Genomic DNA, 26,280 nt, shown 5'->3' with positions numbered 1-26,280 from the left:
TGTGACAGGTGACACGCTTCAAAACAACTAGTGAACTATCAAGTGGTATTTTGACATGAGACAAAGAGGCATTCATGACTCATTTCCATCCAAAACATTTAACATACTGTATATATTCCAAGACTCATAATTTAATGATTTACTCAAGAGGTAAATATAGAATCGGAACATTGATGTAACTGTATCTATAATTACAATGATGACAACATAATAGTGGCAGTAGCTTCTGTATAAGTGATAAGAAGTCAATTCTATCAACAGATAAGCAAAAGTTAACATTTCTCACTTGTGAAAAACATTTGCATCCAATATGATTTTTGATAAAGTCCATGAGATACATATTATACTCCCAGGTAGGAAAAAGTATTGGTTGGTGTCAGGGATTATTGAAGCTAAAAATATTATTGATATTAACTTTGTTTTGATTGACTTTATGACTAAGATCAAGGCCTCAATTCATCAATGCTTTTATACAAGGAAATTGGTCAAAATTGCTTTCAAGAGTTGCAAAATGTTTGTGTAACACAAGGTTACGAAAAAAATATTGCAACTTTTGGCATTTTCACTCTAATTTCAGCCAGCTCCACGTCACTTTTAAGATACTCCTGATTCATTAAGAGTGTGAAGTAAGCTGATCTTGATGAATCAGGGCCTCAGTTTTAGTACTGACTCCGAAATAAGTATATAAATGTGTTTATTAGGCATTTTCTAAATAATACAAAACTCAACCATTATTAAATAACCATAAAAGAAATAAAGTGTTACGTTGTGACATAAGAATAGATAATTGCTAGTTGCCAAATGTGCAACCACAGTGGTCTAGCATATAACAGAGACAGATGAAAAATGGCCATTAAGAAATAGGATGGTGTGACAGCTGGATTGTAGACCAAGACTTGAGAGTGCATTTAAAATAAGGTGTAAAATACCGTAACCTTGATGGTGGAGAAACATTTGTTATATCTATGTAGAAGGGTAAGGGAGGAAGGAGGAAATAGGGTTCATGTAAGTCATTGCATGTTCTGTTACACAGTGGCAAACTTCAAATAGGGAAGTTACCTAGCATTTTCTTTTTGAGATAACAACTTGTATATTGAAAGTCCGATTTGACCTTTTCCTGGGTCTAGAGGACAAAACTGCTATAAAGCTTTCCTAAATTTTGAAAAATAACTGTGATCAGTAATTATCTCCATCAAGTCCACGTGGAACAAATAAAACAATGGAAATACATTTTGTCTGATTTTTGGGGGTGGTGTACCAAGGAAAATCCAAGTCTGGAGTATGCTGACTGTAGAGATCAGATCTGGGATAAATATTAACCCCTTACCACCATATGACGTACTGGAACGTCATATGCCGGCTCCCTGACTGATGCAGGTTTTAAAAAAGGAATAAGAGATGATCAAAAATTGTTTCTACTCCAAAATGGTGTTAGTAAAAACATATTACCAGAATTACTCGGATGAAGGTTATAACATGTCTTATGGTTATGCCTTATCGATTTATGAGCTTATGCAAATTACCCCAAAACCAATATTCGGCATTGCCAGGAAGGAGCCTGAAAATTGTTTATGATTGGTAAAATAAAAAGTACTTTAAGCTGTATGCAGGACCTGACCTAATAAACTAATCTAATTGTATTCTTTATTAATGTCATTTTCTTTGTAGGAGACATGTTGGCCCTTGTGGACTTCCAGGGGCAGCTTGAAGATGAGTTAACCATTAGAGTCGGTGAAGTAGTAAGAAATGTGAAAAAAACAGGAGAAGAAGGATGGCTAGAAGGAGAAATCAATGGAAAGAGAGGGTTCTTTCCACAGAGTTTTGTCAAGGTATAGAAATCAGTTTATCACGGGTTCTAATAGATCTCATCTGGGCATTAGCACAGCAAGGAATGTCCATGAAATACATTGATTTAGAGGGAACCTTTAATATCCCCTGTCACTAATCACTATTACAGTGGTTTGCATTCTAATTCCTTTATTCTCCTATGGTATTTTATGTGCCTTACTAATGTGGCTCTCTTTCTATAATGTACTTTATTCTGCAATTCGGCGTATGCTAATGAGGAAAAAGTAGTTAGACTGGCAGCTCTTTTCCCGGACTAGTCCTGTCTCAGATTATCTATTCCTGTCTCCCTAGGCATGATTGACAGCCTTCATGCACTCTCTGTTATGGTAGGACCACTATCATGTTTCACGCTTGTGCGAGAATTCCCGCTGTCCTATCATGACAGGGATTGTATGCTGTCAATCATGTCCAGGGAGGTGGGAATAGGGAATCTGAGGCAAGACTAATTGGTGAAATGAGTAATCGAACAAGTAAGTGGCAGACTCAGCGAATTAGAGATAGCTTGAACTGGTGCATTACAGAATGCTGTAGATAAGCCCCTGATGTCAATGCCGGCAGCTGATAGTCCAAAAAAAGGGAGACAGATTCCCTTTAAAGACCTATAGTACAGACCAAAAGTTTGGACACACCTTCTCATTCAAAGAGTTTTCTTTATTTTCATGACTATGAAAATTGTAGATTCACTCTGAAGGCATCAAAACTATGAATTAACACATGTGAAATTATATAATTAACAAAAAAGTGTGAAACAACTGAAAATACTGTATGTCTTATATTCTAGGTTCTTCAAAGTAGCCACCTTTTGCGTTTATTACTACTTTGCACACTCTCTAAATGTCTGTGCCAAATACCTATTGAAAGGAGATATTATTAGCTCTTTGAAAACAGGAAGAACATATTGTTTTAATACTTATAGTGTCTGCATGAGTCCTAGTGGAATACCGCTAAAACAACTTAAGACTCATTGTTATACTGCTTTCACATAATACATGAAATGCTTGCAAACATTCCAATATTTCTTGTATTTCTGCCACAGGAAATTCCTTCACTTTTTCTTAATGATAACGGGCAGAGGTTTCCAAGATCCATCAGGAAAGCCAATGGTAATAAAGTTGTTAAATGTTGCTGTTTATCGACTAGGATAGAATCTCTTGAAATCTCTTAAAGCAAACATGCCATGTTAAAAACGCTATTAATCTGCAGATGTGGAGTTCATCTGCAGGTTAATAGTATTCTGAAGCTGCCTGGCGCCCACATTGGGAGCCCTGCTTCCTGGTGAAACTTTGGTCCTCCCAGCAGCCTCAGGCTTTCAGTCATAGGGGTGGGGCGGTGGAGCTTCAGTAACTGCTCAGTACATAGTGAATGGCGGTTGTAGCCATGACCCGGCACTGACTGACAGCCGGCTCTGTATTAGAGGCTCTACATTAGATCTGGCTGTCAGTCAGTGCCAGGGAGTGGTTACAGACGACACTAATGTGCACTGAATGGTGACTGGTCCTCCATGTCTGAAAGCCTGAGGCTGTTGGGAAGAATAAATTTAATTTCCTCCAGGCAGCAGGGCTTTCAATGCCGGCGCAGAGAAGCTTCAGAACATATCTGCAGGTTAATAGTATTTTTTTACATGACATGTTTCCTTTAAAGTCTAGTGTTTAAAGTCAATACTTATCTAGCCTGTATTTCCCTGCAGCACTTCATTCTGTTGGGGTAGACAGGCAGTCATTGGAGAATTCTTAAAGCTGTTAGTGTGATCATATGGAAGAAAGGATGTCACAATGATATTCAACCCTGGCAAGAAGTCTAATTTGAGTGTCTAACCAGGGAATTGCCTTAATTATGCTCTTTCTAATCCATAAAATGGTCAGCTTCCTTATGACACTATGGTCAAATTACTGGTTTTCCAACACAATTCAGAAATGTAGGCAGACAAGTTTACTACCTATATAATTGTTTTAAGCTGTATAATCTGTGTGGAAAAGAACATTCTAGAACAGATTTGTTTTCTGTCTATGGAAGAAGACTTTTTTTTATAATGAAGGAGAAAACAACCAGAAGTCTTCTTACAGGTTTCTTTTATTCAGCGCAATGTTTGTCAAAGGGAAGAAGGAGCATCTGGCTACTCATTTAAGCTACACGAACTTTATGGGAATGGTAGCATTACATGAGCCAGGGTTACCAGCCAGTAAGGAAGGCATCCTAAGAGAGGTACCTAGCAGAGCTTATGGGAATGGGTTAACTTCATGTGACAACTGTTGGCAACAATTTTCTACATCACAGATGTACAATCAAAATTCTCTGTATTATATATTGAAAATATCTCAACAGTTTGCCCCAAAAATGTATCACACATAATTTCTATCTATAAAAGTGCTAGCCTTAAAAATATATCATTGTAAAATAAAAGTGAAAAAATACTCTTACTGTTTTTCCCTCTTACGATTCTCTACATCAAAATAGAAATACAGTAAGTTAAGTAAATATTCACTTTTTCATAAAATTGTAACCTTTTACCAAAGCAGCTTTTTGTAATATAAAACTAATATGTAGTGAACTTAGTATATTATGGTCTAATTTGAAAACGGTGCACACAGTCTTTGTCTTGTATTCATGTTTATACTATTAGGCCAAGTGCACATGTTCTGTTCAGCTAAATCTAGGAGTGGGTGAAAAATGCAGATCCGTTGACAGTGACGGACTACTGGCGTCATGCTGATTGACAGCCAGCTTCAACTGCCTAATTGGGAAAGCCTGTTGTCACTCAGTATGATGTCAGTAGTCCCGCCCTGTCAACAGAAAGAGAAAGTGCTGCTCTGTTGACAGGAAGTTGCTGAATCTCTGGCAGGAGCGGTCAGTGACCGGCACCGAGTACAACAGACAGGTAGTTGCCTCTGTTAGCAACTAACATGCCTTTCTTTTTAAAGTCCTGGATATCCCCTTTAAATAAGTCTACAGGGGAAATTCTTTAGGTGAGCACCCTTTGATGTTTCTGTATATCTTATCGACTTTACTATTATTAATAAATCTGCATGAAAGTAACATTTTACCACCCTCCTATTTTTTATCTAGTTTGTCCTCAGAAGAAGAAACAACGCTGGTGTCGGGCTGAGTACTCATACAGCCCCGGTAAGCAAGATGAATTGGAGCTAGTCGCCGGAGAAGTTCTGGAGATTCTAGAGGAGGTAATATTAAGAAAACTTTATTCATTTATTTAATTCTATGCTACTGTGTATACATTTTAGATATAAAGTACTCAGATTATGTTGCATGCACTAAATACAGAGGAAATGTGTAAGAAATCACTAGAGCAATCTAAGACTGTACAGTATGGAACATATGAAAGATTTCTAATGTCTGTAAGAAACTTTCTGACAATGCCACAAATGATGTATCAGTTGAATGCATACCAATCACCATCAGATCACAGAGATAATTATAGACCTATAATTAAATAAAAAACAACATCCAAATTGTACTGTACAAAACACAGGAAATTATAGACTTATACGTAGTTGAAAAGTCAAATACAAAAGCTTATTTTCTGATGAACATCTGAGAAATGTCCACCTTTAGGCATAAGAGGTAAGCTTTGCTATTCCCACCAATATCCATGGAAGTGGCTACCGGCCCTTTTAAAATCTCTCAGGAGAAGTGATAGTATTAGATTTTTTTCCAACATAATAATATTTGCCTTATTTGCACTCGTATGGACATTACCTCTTTAGTTGATGGTTAAATTGTAATATGCTGGCACATGTACATTATAGAGCCATCATCTGACATCAGCTGTACTAATGGCAAACTGTTTCATATAGTTATTTAGCATTGTAGAATATAAGTACTGTATGTACTCGTGTATAAGCCGACCCCCCAAATTTTGCCACAAAAAACTGGGAAAACTTATTGACTCGCGTATAAGCCTAGGGTGAAAAATGCAGCAGCTACTGGTAAATTTCAAAAATAAAAATAGATACCAATAAAAGTAAAATTAATTGAGACATCAGTAGGTTAAGGCTAAGTTCACACGTAGCGGAACTCTCGCGGAAATTACCGCGAGAGTTCCGGAATTCCATTCCGCGGGAAAATCGCATAATAAATTCCCGGGATTTTCCCGCCGAAAAACTAGCATTTTGCAAGCGTAATTAGCTTGCAAAATGCTAGCGTTTCCCAAGTGATCTGTAGCATTGCTTAGAGAACTGATTGACAGGTTGGTCACACTCGTCAAACATAGTGTTTGACAAGTGTGACCAACTTTTTACTACTGAGGCCGCCTATGCAGCATCAGTAGTAAAAGATAAAATGTAAAAAATAATAAAAATAATTAAAAATGGTGTTATTCTTACCTTCCGACGTCCCGCGCAGCCTTCCCGCCTCTCTCCACGCTCTCGTTCCCAGTAATCCTTTGCGAAAATGCCAGCGATGATGTCCGTTCTCGTGGGATCGCGACGTCTCGCGGTCATTCGCGATGACGTCGCGCGAATGACTGCGAGACGTCGTGATCCCGCGAGAACGGATGTCATTGCGGGCATTTTCGCAAAGGATTACTGGGAACGGGAGCGTGGAGAGAGGCGGGAAGACTGCGCGGGATGTCGGAAGGTGAGAATAACAATATTTTTTATTTTAAATTCTATTTTTTACAGGGATATGGTACCCAAGGCCTGGAGGACAGTCTCCTCTCCTCTGGACCGTGGGTACCATCCGCAATTGTTCCGCTTACTTTTCGCATGGTGTGCACAGCCACATGCGGAAAGTAAGCAGAACAATGCATTCCTATGGGTGCGGGATCGCCGCGATTCCGCAAAATTAATGAGCATGCTGCGTTTTTTTACCGCGAAGCGATTCCACCGCGGTAAAAACCGCAGCATTAGCACAGCATTGCGGAATCCCATAGGAATGCATGGGATGCTTATTTTTCGTGTTTTCGCTGCAAAATCGCGCAGTTAAAACAGCTGCGGAAACGCGAAAAAAGCACCACGTGTGAACTCAGCCTAAATGTTTTTGAATATCAATTTTGAATCAGGAGCCCCAAATAATGCTCCATACAGTTCATGATGGGCCCCATAAGATGCTCCATAGAAAATACACCCCATATAATGCTGCACAAGGGTTAATAATGGCCCCATAAGATGCTCCATAGAATAATTTGTGCCGTATAATGCTCCATAAAGGTTATGGCCCCATAAGATGCTCCATAGATTATGCCCCCATAAGATGCTCCATAGATTATGCCCTCATAAGATTCTCTATAAATTATTCCCCCATAAGATGCTCCATAGATTATGCCCTTATATGCTGCTCCATAGATTATGCCCCCATATGCTGCCCCATAGAATATGCCCCCATATGCTGCTCCATAGAATATGCCCCCATATGCTGTCCCATAGAATATGCCCCCATATGCTGCTCCATAGACTATGCCCCCATATACTGCTCCATAGACTATGCCCCCATATGCTGCCCCATATGCTGCTCCATAAAATATGCCCCCATATGCTGCTCCATAGAATATTCCCCCATATGCTGCTCCATTTGCTGCCCCATAGACTATGCCCCCATATGCTGCTCCATAGACTATGCCCCCATATGCTGCCCCATAGAATATGCCCCCATATGCTGCTCCATAGAATATGCCCCATATGCTGCCCCCATATGCTGCTCCATAGAATATGCCCCTCCATAGACTATGTCCCCATATGCTGCTCCATAGACTATACTCCAATATGCTGCTTCATAAAATATGCCCCCTTATGCTGCCCCCATAAGACGCTCCATATATTATGCCCCCATATGCTGCTACAAAAAAATAAAAAAAATGCCATACTCACCTCTCCTGCTCAGTACCCAGCACCTGAGATATTCACCTGTCCAGGGTCCATCGCTGCTCACCACTGTCTGCCATTCCTGTGTCAGTGACTGTTCAGCCAGCAGAGGGCGCGTCGCACACTATCCACATCACCGCGCCCTTTGCTGCCTAAATGTCACTGACACAGGACGCGGCAGACAGCGGTGAGCAGCGATGGACCCTGGATAGGTGAATACTGGATATACTTACCCCCTCCTGGCGTGGTCTCTGCATCCCTGCTTCTCCCACGGTCTCCCTTCCTGCCTTCAGCGGTCACGTGGTACCGCTCATTACACTCATGAATATGCGCATATTCATGAGTGTAATGAGCGGTACCACGTGACTGCTGAAGGCAGGAAGAGAGATGGTGGGAGAAGCGGGGGGGGGCTGCAGAGACCGCGCTGGGGGGGTAAGAATGATCTCTGACACCCCAGCTCCCCCTCCCCCGCCGACCCCCATGTATATGACTCGTGTATAAGCCGAGAGGGGGACTTTCAGCCCCAAAAAATGGGCTGAAAATCTCAGCTTATACGTGAGTATATATGTATATCTTTTGGATATACAGTACACGAACGGCAGCCATAGACCATTTTGAATGACTGTAACAATAATTCATCAATCATTTGATCAATGGTTGAGTAACCTCCCATCTAATGTGTATGGCCAGCTTAATTCCAGCTGCTCTGATGCATTTTTATTTGAACTGTAAATTATCTTTGGTATAAACAATGTGCTGGACTTCTTCAGATTGAAGATGGTTGGTGGCTGGGCAAGAAGGGAGATTTGGTCGGAGCCTTTCCATCCAACTTTGTGCAAGAAATTTCTGAGCCTCCTCCAGGTATGACTGAGATTGGAAACAAAATATGTAAGATTGCAAACCAAACACTGCTTAAATGGTGAATTACACCGAGTATGATAATAAAAAAGTTAATTATAATTATACAGTTGTAGAGAAGGAAACATTATGCTTACTAAACAAATAGTTCGTTAATTATTATTTTTGCTGGTGAAAAATAGTTATGATTCTTTTGCATTTTTTATTTTTTTGTGCAGATAATTTTGATTTATGCTTTCTTTTTAGCATATAGAAATCTGTATCTCTAGGGCCTAGAAAACCTTGATCATCAATTTATGTCTCTTTGTGCTTGTACAATTCCTGGAAAAATAAAGATAATAGGTTGTCCCATTGCTTGGAACACTAAGAATCAGGTATTATCTGTGTAAAATCTTGCAGAAAATGCAGAAAATGTTTTGCCCTCTTGCAGAAAACCCACAAGGCAAATGAAGCAGGCTCGGACTGGCCCATAGTGTAACAGGGGAAACCACCCGGTGGGCCCCTGTGCAGAGCTGTGCCCCCAACCCCACTGTACGGACATTACGTGGCATAATTCACTTGATTCACACTATACAGAAAAATGCATCATCTGATCATTCATTAACCAAACTACCCAGTTTATTATTATATAGAGATACAGGTAACTTTGTAAACAAGGGTAGTGTAATATTTGTATGCAGGTGAAAAGTGCCTCCCCAAAGTCAATGTTACTTGTGGGGCCTTGGAACCCCAGTCCGACACTAAAATTAAGCATTACACATTGTAAATATAATGTATGAACACAGTGACGTAACTAGAGACCGATGGACTCCGGTGCAAGATTTGGCTCCCCACCCCATCCTGGTATATACAGTTGTGCCCCGGCAGAATTTTTGATTTCTTGGCCTTTTTTCAGAGAATATGAATAATAACACCAAAACTTTTTCTCCACTCATGGTTAGTGGTTGGGTGAAGCCATTCATTGTCAAAACTACTGTGTTTTCTCTTTTTAAATCATAATGACAACCCAAAACATCCAAGTGACCCTGATCAAAAGTTCACATACCCTGGTGATTTTGGCTTGATAACATGCACAGAAGTTGACACAAATAGGTTTGACTGGCTACTAAAGATAGTATTCTCATCTGTGACCTGCTTGCTTGTAATCAGTGTGTGTGCATAATAGCTGAGTGAGTTTCCGGGATCCAGGCAGACTCTTGCATCTTTCTTTTAGCCACTGATGTTTCTGGATTGTGAGTCATGGGGAAAGCAAAGAAATTGTTAACGGATCAATGAGAAAAGGTAGTTAAACTGTATAAAACAGGAAAGGGATACAAAAAGATATCCAAGGAACTGATAATGCCAGTCAGCAGCGTTCAAACTGTGATTAACAAATGGAAAATCAGGGGCTTTGTAAAAACAAAACCACAGTCAGGTAGACCAACAAAAATTTTGTCTACAACCGCCAGGAAAATTGTTCAGGATGCAAAGAAAAACCCACAAATAATATCAGCTGAAATACTGGACTCTCTGAAAACTAGCGGTGTGGCTGTTTCAAGATGCACAATAAGGTGGCACTTGAAGAAAAAAAATGGGTTGCATGGTCGAGTCGCCAGAAGAAAGCCATTACTGTGCAAGTATCACCCTGGAAGCTGTGCATGGGACGTACTTGGACGTTCCAACATGACAGCGATCCAAAACACAAGGCCAAGTTGACCTGTCATTGGCTACAGCAGAATAAAGTGAAGTTTCTGGAGTGGCCATCTCAGTCTCCTGACCTCAATATCATTAAGCCACTCTGGGGAGATCTCAAATGCGCAGTTCATGCTAGACAGCAGAGAAATTTACAGGAACTGGAGACTTTTTACCAAGAAGAATGGGCAGCTTTACCACCTGAGAAATAAAAGAACCTCATCCACAACTACCACAAAAGACTTCAAGTTGTCATTGATGTTAGAGGGGCAATACACAGTATTAAGAAATGGGGTATGTAAACTTTTGATCAGGGTCATTCGGATGTTTTGGGTTATTATTATGATTTAAAAAGAGAAAACACAGTAGTTTGACAATAAATGGCTTCACCAAACCACTAACCATGGAGAAGACATTTTGGTGTTATCATTCATATTCCCTGAAAAAAACGCCAAGAAAGCAAAAATTCTGCCTGGCTAAGTAAACTTTTGAGCACAGCTGTATGTGTTCTCCATCCCGGTATAAACAGTGGGGGGGGAAGTATTTAGTCAGCCACCAATTGTGCAAGTTCTCCCACTTAAAAAGATGAGAGAGGCCTGTAATTGACATCATAGGTAGATCACAACTATGAGAGTCAAAATGAGAAAACAAATCCAGAAAATCACCTTGTCTGATATTGCAACATTTAGTTAGCACATTATGGTGGAAAATATGTATTTGGTCACCTAAAAACTTGCAAGATTTCTGACTCTCACAGACCTATAACTTCTTCTTTAAGAGGTTCCTGTGTCCTCCACTCACTACCTATAGTAATGGCACATGTTTGAACTTACTATCAGTATAAAAGACACCTGACCACAACCTCAAACAGTCACACTCCAAACTCCACTATGGTGAAGACCAAAGAGTTGTTGAAGGACACCAGAAACAAAATTGTAGCCCTGCACCAGGCTGGGAAGACTGAATCTGCAGCTTGGTATGATGAAATCAACTGTGGGAGCAATAATAAGGAAATGGAAGACATACAAGACCATTGATAATCTCCCTTGATCTGGAGCTCCACGCAAGATCTCACCCCGTGGGGTCAAAATCATCACAAGTACGGTGAGCAAAAATCCCATAACCACATGAGGGGACCTAGTGAATGACCTGCATAGAGCTGGGACCACCTTTACAAAGGCAACCATCAGTAACACACTATGCCGCCAGGGACTCAGATCCTGCAGTACCAATGAGTTGCATCCAAAGAACATCATACCTACTGTGAAGCATGAGGGTGGCAACATCATGCTTTGGGGCTGTTTCTCTGTAAAGGGACCAGGACGACTGATCCGTGTACATGAAAGAATGAATGGGGCCATGTATTGTGAGATTTTGAGTGCCAACCTCTTTTAGTATGATAATGATCCCAAACACACCACCAGGGCAACAAAAGAGTGGCTTCGTAAGAAGGAGTGGCTTCGTAAGAAGCATATGAAGGTCCTGGAGGGACCTTGGAGGGATTTGAAAGATTTCAAACTCCGTGTTGCCCAGCGACAGGCCCAAAACATCACTGCTCTAGAGGAGATATGCATGGAGGAATGGGCCAACATACCACCAACAGTGTGTGCCAACCTTGTGAAGACTTACAGAAAACGTTTGACCTCTGTCATTGCCAACAAAGGATAAATAACAAAATATTAGATGAACTTTTGTTAATGACCAAATACTTATTTTCCACCATAATTTGCAAAATAAATCTTGCCAAATCAGACAAGGTGATTTTCTGGATGTGTTTTCTCATTTTGACTCTCATAGTTGTGGTCTAGCTATGATGTCAATTACAGGCCTCTCTCATCTTTTTAAGTGGGAGAACTTGCACAATTGGTGGCTGACTAAATACTTTTTTTCCCCACTGCATATCGCCCATCCTGGTATATGACCCTTATCCAGGGCCCCATTCAGGTAATAGGTCCCTCATCCTGGGCCCCTTCCTGTTAATATGTCCCTTATCCTGGGATTCATGGTAATATATGTTCTTTATCCTGGGCCCCATGCTCGCATATGTCTCTGTTCTGCCGCTGTTCTTTAATGCATAGGAAAAAAACAAACAATTTGTTAGGGCTGGCGGAACGCACCAAATAATAAAGATGGTAATAAGGTGCGTTCGCAGTCCGGGGTCCACCGTGCAGGGGTGGTAACTTGCTGCTCAGTAATGGCGGATGCTATATGGCGGTATACTATAAGAACACACGCGGGTTATCGTCACCCGGTGTGTACAGGGGCGGACTCTGTTGCTTCACAGAGCCGCACTACCACTGAACATAAATGCCGGAGTCAGTTTGCGCTCACAGAGCTCGGCTAAAAGAGCGCACAGTGTATGGCCACGGAACGCTACCCCAAGGACACGGGGTTAGAGTCCCTCTAGGCCTACTGAGCGCGCGGCGTCGCTGCCACGAGCGCCGTTATGGACGCTGGCAGTGGTGTGTGGAGCACGTGCACTGAGGCGTGCTGGATCACTGGTGAGGACCAATGTCTGACTCAAACCCTGACCTACCTACACCTAAGCCTGGGCGCTAGCAGGCTAGGCTGCACAACACATGTGTACCAAGGGTAGGGGTTTCATAATGAGTCAATCACCAGATACATTCATACGTGCATACATCTCTCACACCTCATAGTCTGTAAATACAGTCTATCCTAGCTCATGGGCGAGCGGCCATGAGAACCTTTTATAGCGACGGGCGTCCGGGACCTTCCTAGCTTCTCGGATGGGCCAATCCGAACACGAGCAGGACCTGAGCACGTGACCCTCGATCTCCAATGGGAGATCACTCCACGGGCATGCTCAGTGGCCTGACATGAGGACTTAGTCCCTGGAGAATCTCGCTGCTGAGCATCATGCATTGTCATAGCTGTGCCAGAGGTGGCAGCAGCAAGCAAACCCACGGAGTTGACCTGGGCAGAGCGCCGGGACTGACGAATCTTCTGAGCAGGCTCCACTGTGGCTGAAAAAGAATGGGAGACCGCTGGGTGCAAGGTTCTGGATTCCTGCTGTTCAGTGGCAGGAACCTGACGCCTAACATTACCCCCCTCCTAGGGTCCCCCCTGAGCCTTGCTACGCTCAAACGCCGCAATGAGGAGCGGAGCCTGGACGTTCTCCACTGGCTCCCAGGTCCGAGCCTCTGGACCATGACTCTTCCAATCCACCAAATAAAAGTTTTTGCCCTGCATCACCTTGCATCCCATGATGGCATTGATGTCAAACTCGTCCAAAGACAAGTCTGATGTCCCGGCAGATGACTCGGAGAACCGGGACAAGTGAACAGGCTTAAGGAGGGACACGTGGAATGTATCAGAGATAACCAAGTGTGGTGGAAGGGCCAGGTGGTAGACCACAGAGCTGATCTGCTTGAGGACCTTGAAGGGGCCAATGTAGCGCGGTGCGGACTCTACCCGCAGCCTGATGTTTCGGGCGGAGAGCCACACCAAGACGCCAGGGGCAAAAGTCGGAGCAGGGCGCCGGTGTGCGTCAGCGGAGGTCCTCATTCTCTCCTTGGAAGCCCGGATAGCATCCTGGGTGCGATCCCAAATGTCACGTGCCTCCACCGCCCAGTCTGCCACCCTGGAGTCGGTGGATGACATGGGCATGGGCACAGGGACGCGCGGATGCTGACTGTAGTTTAGGAGGAATGGGGTCTGACCGGTGGAGTCAGCCACAGCATTGTTCAAAGCGAACTCTGCCCACGGCAGCAAGGATGCCCAGTCGTCATGCCTGGCCGAGACAAAATGTCGAAAATATGTGATCAGGGTCTGGTTGGCTCTCTCTACCAACCCATTCGTCTCGGGATGATAGGCCAAGGAGAGATTCAGCTCAATGCTGAGCAGGGAACAAAGCTCTCTCCAAAACCGAGATGCAAACTGAGGACCTCGGTCACTGACAATCTTGTCCGGCATGCCATGCAGGTGGAAAACGTGCTTAATGAACAACACTGCCAGGCCCCGCGCAGAAGGTAACTGGGAGAGAGGTACCAAGTGCACCATCTTAGAGAAATGGTCGGTGACAACCCAAATGACTGTGCTGCCACTGGACTTGGGTAGCCCCACCACAAAGTCCATACCGACCATCTCCCAGGGCCTGTCCACTACCAGCAGAGGAAAAAGAAGCCCAGCGGGCCGCTGCTGAGAGGACCTATTCTGGACGCAAGAGACGCACGCCTGAATATAATCCCTGATGTCATGGGCCATATGCGGCCACCAGTACATCCTCGCCAAAAGCTCAGAGGTCCGTTTTGTCCCGAAATGTCCACCCACCCTGGATGAATGAGCCCAAGAGAGGACCTCCGGTCGCAGACGGGCAGGGACAAATGTCTTGCCCGGAGGTACTGCCTCAAGGGCAACTGGAGCCACAGTCCTCAGGCTCTCGGATGGGACGATCAGCCGAGGCTCCTCCTCCTCTTCCTCTGATGACACCACGGAGTGGGAGAGAGCATCGGCCCGGACGTTCTTCTCCCCGGAGAGAAAATGGAGGGTGAAGTGGAACCGGGAAAAGAGCAAAGACCATCTGGCCTGGCGAGAGTTTAGCCGCTGGGCTGTTTGCAAATACACCAAGTTTTTGTGGTCAGTGATCACCTGCAAAGGGTGGTGAGCCCCCACCAGGAGGTGTCTCCACTCCGAAAAGGCCAACTTCATCGCTAGCAACTCCCTGTCCCCGATGGCATAATTCCTCTCCGCCGGTGTGAAGGTCTTGGAGAAAAAGAAGCATGGGTGCTTCCGACCTTGTGTGTCCTTCTGAAACAGGACCGCTCCAGCACCGATGGTAGAGGCATCCACTTCCAGAATGAAGGGCTTATCTATGTAGAATGGGAGCGCTAGCGAAATGGGACCTAATGGAGGAGAAGGCCTTGGAGACCGGTTCCGACCACAACTTGGGATTTGCACCCATCTTGGTGAGGGCTACCAAGTGTGCTACCAAAGTCGAGAAGTGGGGGATGAATTGGCGATAATAATTTATGAACCCCATAAAGCGCTGCACCGCTTTGAGAGAATGAGGTTCCTGCCAATCCATCACCGCCTGTAGCTTGGCAGGATCCATGGCCAATCCCCGGGCGGAGATGATATAGCCCAGGAGAGGCATGGACTCCTGCTCAAACACACGCTTCTCCAAATTGGCATAGAGGGAGTTTGCCCACAGGTGATCGAAAACTTTGCAAACATCTCTCCGGTGGGAGTCAATATCTGGGGAGTAGATGAGAATATCATCCAGATAGACTACAACCGAGGTGGTAAGCATATCCCGGAAGATATTGTTCACAAAGTCTTGGAAGAAGGCTGGAGCATTACAGAGGCCGAAGGGCATCACCAGGTATTCACAGTGCCCAGCCCTGGTGTTAAATGCCGTCTTCCATTCGTCCCCATCACGGATGTGAATCAGGTTGTAAGCCCCCCGCAGATCAAGTTTGGAAAACACCCTCGCTCCCCGAAGCCTATCAAACAGCTCTGATATCAGGGGCAGAGGATACTTATTCTTAACGGGGATGGCGTTAAGACCCCTATAATCAATGCAAGGACGTAGTTCCCCACTCTTCTTCTGGATGAAGAAGAATCCCGCCCCTGCTGGTGACACTGACTTCCTAATGAATCCTTTTGCCAGATTCTCCCTGATGTATTGAGACATGGCCTCTATCTCCGGGAGAGATAGGGGATAGTCTCGACCCCGGGGAGGCTCAGCACCAGACAAGAGGTCAATAGGACAGTCATAGGGGCGATGCGGTGGAAGGGTCTCCGCCGCCTTTTTGGAGAACACGTCCGCATACTGTTGATAGTGTTTGGGGAGCGAGGAGAGATCAGAGGGAACCTCGGTGGAGGCAACCTGAATGCACTCCCTCAGACATCTACCCTCACATGATTTACTCCACCCAATAATCCTCCCTGAGGACCACTCTATATGGGGGGAGTGGTACCGCAGCCAGGGGACCCCTAGAAGTACCTGGTTAATACCCTCGGGCATGATGAGGAGGGATATCATCTCCTGATGAGATGGAGCCACTGAGAGTAACAAGGGGACGGTCTGGTGGGTTATCTGTGAGGGTAGAGTGGCACCGTTCACCACTCTTATGGTGACTGGTGTAGACATCATAACCAGGGGTATAGCGTGCCGTTGAGCAAAGACTGACGACATAAAATTGCCCTCTGCCCCGGAATCCACGCAAACCTCCACCGCCAGAGTGGAAGAATCAAACTCAAGTGTCCCCTTAAAGGACAGCTTGGAGGAAAACGTCGCTGATTCTAGTGCGCCGCCTCCTACGGCCACTAGGCGCGAGCGTTCTCCCAGCTGCTAGGGGCACCAGTTGGCAAGGTGACCGGACTGCCGGCAAACATGACAGCTCACAGGAGCTCGAGTGGACCGGGGCCCGGATGCCTCACGGGAAGCTCCCTGACGCTCGGATGCCGGATCGGAAGATTCCAGAGGTTTAGCAAAACTAGGTGCCAACTTAAACCTCTGCCTACACTGGTCCCGCTCCAACTTTCGCTCAGCAAAGCGAAGATCTATACGGGTGGAGACAGTGATAAGCTCCTCCAGTGTAGCGGGAATCTCCCTGGTGGCCAAAGCGTAGTTCACATGGCCAGCCAAACCTCTCCAGAATGCTGGAATGAGGACCTTATCTGGCCACTCTAACTCTGAGGCCAGCGTCCGGAACTGGATGGCAAAGTAGCTGACCATGGACGAGCCCTGTGACAATGCCAGAAGCCGGAGCGCGGTGTCATGGGTGACTCGTGATCCCAGGAAGACCTGCTTCACAGTGTCCAAGAACCGCGAGACACTCTGCACCACATGATCACCACGCTCCCACAGCGGTGTGGCCCACTCCAAAGCCCTGCCCGACAAGAGGGAAATAATAAATCCCACTTTAGCCGGCTCAGAAGGGAATCGTGCGGCCAGCAGCTCCAGCTGTATAGAGCACTGGCTTTCGAAACCCCTACAAGAAGCGCTATCACCCGAGAACTTCTCGGGCAGCGGGAGGCAGGACAAAGTCGGGGCAGGGATGGCCGTGGTCACACGGGAGACAGCCTCTGTGGCTGCCTGAACAGCGATCGCAGTAACATCCGCAGCTGAGGCTGAACGCTCGAGAGCCGCCAGCCTGCCCTGCAGTTGCCAGATGTACTGCAGCAGTCGCTGTTCATCCGCCATTACTAGCCAGACCCTGGCGCTAGGATAATATTAGGGTTAGCGGAACACACCAAATAATAAAGATGGTAATAAGGTGCGTTCGCAGCCCGGGGTCCACCGTGCAGGGGTGGTAACCTGCTGCTCAGTAATGGCGGATGCTATATGGCGGTATACTATAAGAACACACGCGGGTTATCGTCACCCAGTGTGTACAGGGGCAGACCAGTGTACGGCCACAGAACGCTACCCCAAGGACACGGGGTTAGAGTCCCTCTAGGCCCACTGAGCGCACGGTGTCGCTGCCACGAGCGCCGCTAAAGACGCTGGCAGTGGTGTGTGAAGCACATGCACTGAGGTGTGCTGGATCACTGGTGAGGACCAAAGTCTGACTCAAACCCTGACCTATCTACACCTAAGCCTGGGTGCTAGCAGGCTAGGCTGCACAACACATGTGTACCAAGGGTAGGGGTTTCATAATGAGTCAATCACCAGATACATTCATACGTGCATACATCTCTCACACCTCATAGTCTGTAAATACAGTCTATCCTAGCTCATGGGCGAGCGGCCATGCGAACCTTTTATAGCCACGGGCGTCCGGGACCTTCCTAGCTTCTCGGATGTGCCAATCCGAACACGAGCAGGACTTGAGCACTTGACCCTCGATCTCCAGTGGGAGATCACTCCACGGGCATGCTCAGTGGCCCGACATGAGGACTTAGTCCCTGGATAATCTCGCTGCTGAGCATCATGCATTGTCATAGCTGTGCCAGAGGTGGCAGCAGCAAGCAAACCCATGGAGTTGACCTGGGCAGAGCGCTGGGACCGACGAATCTGCTGAGCAGGCTCCACTACGGCTGAAGAAGACTGGGAGACCGCTGGGTGCAAGGCTCTGGATTCCTGCTGTGCAGTGGCAGGAACCCGACGCCTAATACAATTATACTCACCTTTCCTCCCCAGCAGCATGATGTCCTTTTCTGAAGCCAGCAGCTGATTTCATTGTGCAAGTGACATGAGTGCATGACATCACTGCCATGCGCCCTCAGTCACGTTAATGCCAACATCAGCTGCTGGCGTCTAATTGGCCGGCAGCGTGTATTGCATCGCATGGACCCAACGGGCCTGTGTGCTGCAATACACTTCAACTGGATGTGTGTCTGAGAACACACATCCAGTTGAAGTTTCTGCTGGCGACGGCAGGCTCCTCCCTCGCACTGACCCGGTCACGACCTCTGCAACTGCAATCAACACTCCTCTGTATGAATATGATTGTTCCTTTTCTGGCTGCTCTCTGACATGTCAAAATTATGGGGATACGAGAAACTCCCCTCCATTTACTATAGGGTATTTGAAAACATGTATCCTAAAGCCAAGAAAACAGATTGTCAGTGTGGATTTCACTTCACAACAAATTCCACAAGTGACAATGGGAATTTTAGTGTGAGAAATCCACAGCATGTGTACAAGTACTCCTTAATGCTCCAAAACATATATCTATCTATCAGGATCAGTAGTAAATTAAATCTCCATTACATATATGTGCTAAGCTGATAAGTGTACTGCTTGATCTGCTGTATGCAAATTGCCTCTTCAGAGAGAAAGAGGACTTTTACTCTACAGCGCCACCTATTGGTAGTAGCGATCCTACAAGTCACAATCAACCCTTCAACGAGTCTTGTAATATGACTTAGGATAACAGCCAAATCAGAATCTCAATTTGCAGACATGGTGTTTCTTTTTTTTTTTTTAAAACCATTCAGGTTAGTTATAAACAACTCAATATAAGCTCATTAACTTAAACGTTGTTGTTTCAACTCTGATCATCATGGTTCATATTTATTTTAGTATAGCAAACCAAGGGTATACACAAAAAACATCCTAAACATCAATAAACATCACTAAAATTCACTGATATTTGATCAGGTGCTGCCGTTTTTTAAGTTTCCAGACACCCTCTGCATCAGAACCACCACTAATTTATAAGTCAAGTATAATCTAGAAAGGATCATCCCGACACACTTATTCACAGATACATGCTTCTCTTTGAAAATTCCTAAATTCCTTACATCCCACAAACTCTGTATCACACAAGTCATAATTAACCATAAGATTCTATTTTTCACATGACCACATGCACCAATTCCAAACATTGCAACACACCAGGAAATAAAACTCACACCCGCTAACTCCTTACAAAACCCACCTACATATTTCCACACACTGCACGCGTAATCACAGTCCCACATAGTATGCCACACAGTCTCACATCCACCACATCCTCCCCTTGGGCACACATCAGTTCTGGTCAGACCTAGTCTCTTCTGAACCTGTCGAACAGGCAAAATATTGTGCAAGGACATCCATACAATATCCCTTTGTCTATTAGACATCCTGTGCGTTCCCAAACTCTTCCATGCAAACAAAACTTCATTCCCTCTCAACCCCACAATATTACATATTACATTCCACGTCATTCTTACGTATTATTTTCATCACAGTCTTAGCCATTCTAAAATCATTCATCAGCACACTCAGTAAATCATGCTTCCTCACAAACTTCTCAATCACCTCATACCAGACCGGACACTTGAAAGCAACAGGCACTCTAGCATCCCTCTTTCTCCAACATAAGCCATATAACATCCAACCAGCAGAATTATGTGGCGCCCCTGAGGCTCAGTCGCCACAGAGGTACTGCACCTCCTCCTGAGGTATGGTATCCCATCATCCAGGTAAGGTGGAGACTCCTGACCACACTCCAACACCTGCACCCCACACCACAAAGTTATGTAGCAAAGCACCTTCGGCGGCTCCCTGCTTGGAGTATAGCAAAGCACCCATTGGTGGCTCCCTGCTTGGAACACGAAACGTGCTGGGCGGTGGGTGTAGTTAGATTACATTACAAAGAGCGGGAAGAGTTTAGGATGAGAGGTCAGTCAGTTGGTTAGAGAGTTGGAGAGAAGAAGATTCCCGGAGAGAGGGATAGATGGATGGAAGTGCTGGAGCAGATCCCAGTGACCTGGGTCTGCTGGCACGGGAAAGGAAGAGAGAGAGAGCAACATAGACTGAAAGCCTGATTCTCCATAGAGAGGAAGATCAGTACGGAATGTGAGGAGTAAAAGAGGACAGAGGACATGGGTTAGAAGAGAACCCTTCCTAGAAGTTCTAAGCGCAAGGCCGGGGCCCGGTCCCCGAGGTTGTATGGATACTAATGGTCCTGCAGCAGACACCGGAGGAATAGAAGTAGTGACCACTTTATTCCCACACAAGACTTGGAGGCACAACAGCAACTGGATAGTGAGCCGGGACTTAGTAGCAAGGAGTCCCCGAAGCAGGCTACAGCTGTCTGCCGTACAAGTAGAGTTCATAAGAACACCGGACAGGAGGCACTCCAGTGTAACTCAGTACTAGGAGTACTTCACCTAAAGGCGCTATAAGAGGAGACGTTCAGAAAGGTACATGTTGGCGGAGTGTTGGAAAGGAGTATTCCATCTGGCCTGGAGGTTGACTGAGTCCCTGACCCGGAGGACACGGTACGGAGGCAGGCACCTGTTTGTACAACAGACTGTGAGTAAAGCTTTGGAAATACATGCCCTGGTGTCCTCCACTTATTCCTGCGCCAACCTGCCCAGCACTGCTACATCCCTTGCGCCTGACACTACACCATCTACGTGTCACTTCATTTACTCTGCCCTGGGACTACAGCCCTGCCTGTGGAGGGCTATAACATCATTGCTGCACCACACCATCTGTCCCAGAGGATCTGTCTGCAGCGTCGGCTTACATCTCTATTGCCGAACACCACAGGTGGCGTCACGAATCACTTAGAAACTTTCATCACCATAAGCACACTGAAACAACCCCTTTTACAATGGGCGCCCAGGGCCACGGGCCAGTTTACAGCCGCCGTGACATCTCCTATTGAAGCTCATCGGGCCCGGTACCGAGTACCCCACAGCCCTGGGAGGGCGACCCAATAACTTGCCATATACGCTCCCTTATTTCCTTTATTCAGCAAAATAACCACAGTTTTGATATACTGAAGCCCCAGAAAAATATCAATGTTTGGAAAGGCCATGCCACCATGGTGACACACCTTAAAAGTACTTTCTCTCTTAAGTTTCTCTATTTTACTGCTCCAGAAAAAAAGTAAAAACTAACTTTTCCACTCTTTTTATTTTCCTACACGATGGTGGAAAAACTGTTGCAATAAAAAGCAAAATTGGAAGAATCACCGCTTTTATGACCAAAATCTTACCACTCAAGGTCAAGTCTCTCAGTCGCCAAAAATTTAACTTACGCTCTATGAGCAATCCACACTCCTCCCAGCTCTCCTTACCTTCAAAGTCCTTATTAAATAATACTCCCAGCACTTTGATAGCACCCTCCTCACACTTTACTCCTCCATTTTAACCCTGTCATCCCCAAAACATTTAAAACTACATTTATTCCAATTCACTCTAATGCCAGATGCACCACAGAAAAACTCCAGAAGCAACTTAACCCTACTCATAGACGCAACACCCTCACTCACAGCCACAACATCATCCATATATCCAAGAACTTTCACATGCTTCCCACCACTCCCAGGTACCAACAAACCTCGTATCATTTTATCACGTCTCACCAAACACAACAAAGGTTCAATCACACATACAAACAAGACAGGGGACATAGGACACCCCTGCCTTACACCAGACATAATATTCACTTTCTCACTCAACCACCCATTAACAAGAAACTCACTTGACACACAATCATACAAAGACATTATCCCATTCACAAATTTTTGAGGAAATCCCATTCTCTCCAGAACTTTAAACAAAAACACATGCGAGACCCTATCAAACGCTTTCTCAAAATCAATTGACAGAACCATACACTTCCGTTTCCTTCCCATGCAGTCGCCAATAAAATCCCTTAATAACAATAAGTTATCACTCATACTTCTTCCAGGCACAGCACACACTTGATCCTCATCCACAACACTACCAATCACCTCACGCATACGATTCGCCAACAATTTGCTATAGATTTTGTAATCTGCATTCAACAATGTTATAGGTCTCCCATTCTCTAAACACTTTCTGTCACCTTTCTTATGCACAAGCACAAGCACCCCCTCTTTCAATGATTCACACAACTTACCACTCTCCCACATATACTTACAGTTGTGGCCAAAAGTATTGACACCCCTGCAATTCTGTCAGATAATACTCAGTTTCTTCCTGAAAATGATTGCAAACACAAATTCTTTGGTATTATTATCTTCATTTAATTTGTCTTAAATGAAAAAACACAAAAGAGAATGAAGCAAAAAGCAAAACATTGATCATTTCACACAAAACTCCAAAAATGGGCCAGACAAAAGTATTGGCACCCTCAGCCTAATACTTGGTTGCACAACCTTTAGCCAAAATAACTGCGACCAACCGCTTCCGGTAACCATCAATGAGTTTCTTACAATGCTCTGCTGGAATTTTAGATCATTCTTCTTTGGCAAACTGCTCCAGGTCCCTGATATTTGAAGGGTGCCTTCTCCAAACTGCCATTTTTAGATCTCTCCACAGGTGTTCTATGGGATTCAGGTCTGGACTCATTGCTGGCCACCTTAGAAGTCTCCAGTGCTTTCTCTCAAACCATTTTCGAGTGCTTTTTGAAGTGTGTTTTGGGTCATTGTCCTGCCGGAAGACCCATGACCTCTGAGGGAGACCCAGCTTTCTCACACTGGGCCCTACATTATGCTGCAAAATTTGTTGGTAGTCTTCTGACTTCATAATGCCATGCACACGGTCAAGCAATCCTGTGCCAGAGGCAGCAAAGCAACCCCAAAACATCAGGGAACCTCCGCCATGTTTGACTGTAGGGACCGTGTTCTTTTCTTTGAATGCCTCTTTTTTTCTCCTGTAAACTCTATGTTGATGCCTTTGCCCAAAAAGCTCTACTTTTGTCTCATCTGACCAGAGAACATTCTTCCAAAACGTTTTAGGCTTTTTCAGGTAAGTTTTGGCAAACTTCAGCCTGGCTTTTTTATGTCTCGGGGTAAGAAGTGGGGTCTTCCTGGGTCTCCTACCATACAGTCCCTTTTCATTCAGACGCCGACGGATAGTACGGGTTGACACTGTTGTACCCTCGGACTGCAGCTTGAACTTGTTTGGATGTTAGTCGAGGTTCTTTATCCAACATCCGTACAATCTTGAGCTGAAATCTCTTGTCAATTTTTCTTTTCTGTTAACATCTAGGGAGGTTAGCCACAGTGCCATGGGCTTTAAACTTCTTGATGACACTGCGCACGGTAGACACAGGAACATGCAGGACTTTGGAGATGGACTTGTAGGCTTGAGATTGCTCATGCTTCCTCACAATTTGTTTTCTCAAGTCCTCAGACAGTTCTTTGGTCTTCTTTCTTTTCTCCATGCTCAATGTGGTACACACAAGGACACAGAACAGAGGTTGAGTCAACTTTAATCCATGTCAACTGGCTGCAAGTGTGATTTAGTTATTGCCAGCACCTGTTAGGTGCCACAGGTAAGTTACAGGTGCTGTTATTTACACAAATTAGAGAAGCGTCCCATGATTTTTTGAACAGTGCCAATACTTTTGTCCACCCTCATTTTTATGTTTGGTGTGGAATTATATCCAATTTGGCTTTAGGACAATTCTTTTTGTGTTTTTTCATGTAAGACAAATTAAATAAAGATAATACCAAAGAATTTGTGTTTGCAATCATTTTTAGGAAGAAACTGAGTATTATCTGACAGAATTGCAGGGGTGTCAATACTTTTGGCCACAACTGTACATATCTCAGTCAAACCAGCACCCAGAAAATCCCATGCCTTCACATAGAATTCTACTGGCAATCTGTCTTTACCTGGTGTCTTATTCTTTTTAGCGCTCTTCATCACATTTTCTACTTCTTCCATAATTACGTCCTCTTTCAAAATATCACATTCTCCACTATCCATCTTGTTCTTTAACCCATTCAGCACTTCTGAAACGAGACCAGAATGAATCCATTTGTTATCATACAGTATAACTTGCTATAGAACCTATTCACCTCCTTTATCACATTCTCACCTGACACACACAAACTGTTCCTATCCAGGATTTTATCCATATCAACGTTTCTCCCATTCATTTTCTTAAAAAAGAACCTCGTGCACTTTTCATCTTTCTCAAGATGTTCTATTTTGGTGTGATAGATGATTTCTTTCCCTTTTTCACCCATAGCACTCTTTAATTCACTCTTTGTCTCAGCCAGCAGATCAGACACATCCATTCCACTTTCTCCACACTTCCTTAACCAGTCTAAACGCCTGTTTAAATCATTAAATCTACTCTGATAAATAGCAGCTTTTTTATAGCCTCATTTTTTGAAGAATTTTTTGCAACACACCTTAACCCAGTCCCACCATTCCAGCACACACCCAAAATTCCTCTTACATACTCTCCACTCTTTATACTTTATTTTTAATTAATTCATCACATCCTCATCTTCTAACAATCTTACATTCAGCTTCCAAACCCCACCCCCATACACACGGTCATCAATCGCACTAAACACACCTCTCAAACACTCATGATCAGAAAAAGGTACAGCATTTTGTTCAAAATTCATACACAGCATATTTTTGGAAAACAGCATTTTATCTATCCTGGATGCAATACCATGCAATACCACCCCTATCAGCATGGTACGTTGGCGGTGGTGGAATGCCAAATGTCAGAGCAGCAGCATCTAGTAGGGAAAAATCAGAAATAAGATTGGATAACTTTTTACCAGTTATGTCACAATTCCCTTCTGTGGTGCAATTAAAGTCTCCAACTAAAACTGTAGGCATTTTGCCCGGAAGAAACAAACTTAGTTTTTCCAAAAGAGCCAGTCGTGTCTTGATGGACAGTACACATTAATAATTCTAGCCCGTCACCCCCTATAGCTAACATGTGCAATTATACATCTACCCACCTCTACCACCATGTAGCTATCTAAACTAATCTCCTTGTTACCGATTAATATCCCTACACCATCATTCCTATTAACACATGAGCCAGATGTCCGTAAGGCCAGTCCTTATCGCTTGGAGAGTCCACAATCCCACATTCCTAAAGACAAAAGATGTGAGCATTCATCTGTTAAGTTAAAGGGGCCGAATAATATTGCATGCCCCACTTTTCAGTTTTTGACTTAACACAAAAATTTAAAATAATCAATAAATTTCGTTCAACTTCACAATTGTGTCCCACTTGTTGTTGATTCTTCACCAAAAATTTACATTTGGTATCTTTATGCTTGAAGCATGATATGTGGGAAAAGGTTGAAAAGTTCCAGGGGGCCGAATACTTTCGCAAGGCACTGTACTATAAAACGATTATGCGAGAAAAAAAAAAAACAATACCCGAAAAGGAATACAAAAACTTTATTACAAAATTTAAAGTAAAAGTGATTAATAAGTGAAATATATCGCAAAATGGTACTAATAAAGACTATAGATTATTAAAAAAACAAGCCCTCATACAGTTCTATTAACAGAAAAAAAATTGAAACCAATATGGCTACGAATAAGACAGATAAAAAGATTTTATTTTCTTTAAAATTTAATTTTCTTGTGCAAAAGTCAAATTTAGCAAAAACTGTAAAAAAAGTGTTTCACAGTAATTTTTCCAATCTATATTATAAAACTATATAATTATTTATCTTACGTGTTGCACGCCATAAAGCAAAAAAAAGCCAGAATTCATGTGCTTTGTTTTTTGTTCATACCACATCACGAAAAAATAAAAAGGTTAAAAAATGGCACTAATGATAATTATAAAAATGTGGGGACAACTCTGTCTACAGAAAAATAAGAAAAGTCAAAAGCTCTCAAAATATAGTGACCCCCCCAAAAAAAAAATAAGTTTAATTTTTTTGTGCAGAAGTAGATAAATAAAAAAAGTATT

At 44.1% G+C, this 26,280-nt stretch overlaps 1 protein-coding gene across 3 annotated transcripts in view; it reads left to right on the top strand.

Moving 5' to 3' along the window:
- The window catches only part of SH3D21 (SH3 domain containing 21), a 156,088-nt gene that overhangs the window by 24,464 nt on the left and 105,344 nt on the right, over positions 1-26,280 (top strand). For all 3 annotated transcript variants that reach the window (XM_073562671.1, XM_073562681.1, XM_073562663.1), the window contains exons 2-5: positions 1,669-1,829; positions 2,885-2,951; positions 4,912-5,024; positions 8,432-8,522. In XM_073562671.1, coding sequence (XP_073418772.1) covers positions 1,669-1,829; positions 2,885-2,951; positions 4,912-5,024; positions 8,432-8,522 — 432 coding nt within the window. The remainder of the gene's footprint in view (positions 1-1,668; positions 1,830-2,884; positions 2,952-4,911; positions 5,025-8,431; positions 8,523-26,280) is intronic.

This window comes from Dendrobates tinctorius, unplaced genomic scaffold (assembly GCF_039654945.1).
Source record: "Dendrobates tinctorius isolate UK_male_01 unplaced genomic scaffold, ASM3965494v1 ptg000015l, whole genome shotgun sequence".
NCBI classification, from domain to species: domain Eukaryota; kingdom Metazoa; phylum Chordata; class Amphibia; order Anura; family Dendrobatidae; genus Dendrobates; species Dendrobates tinctorius.
The sequence above is the reverse complement of the archived record's forward strand: the minus strand, read 5'-3'. Positions and strand labels throughout refer to the sequence as shown.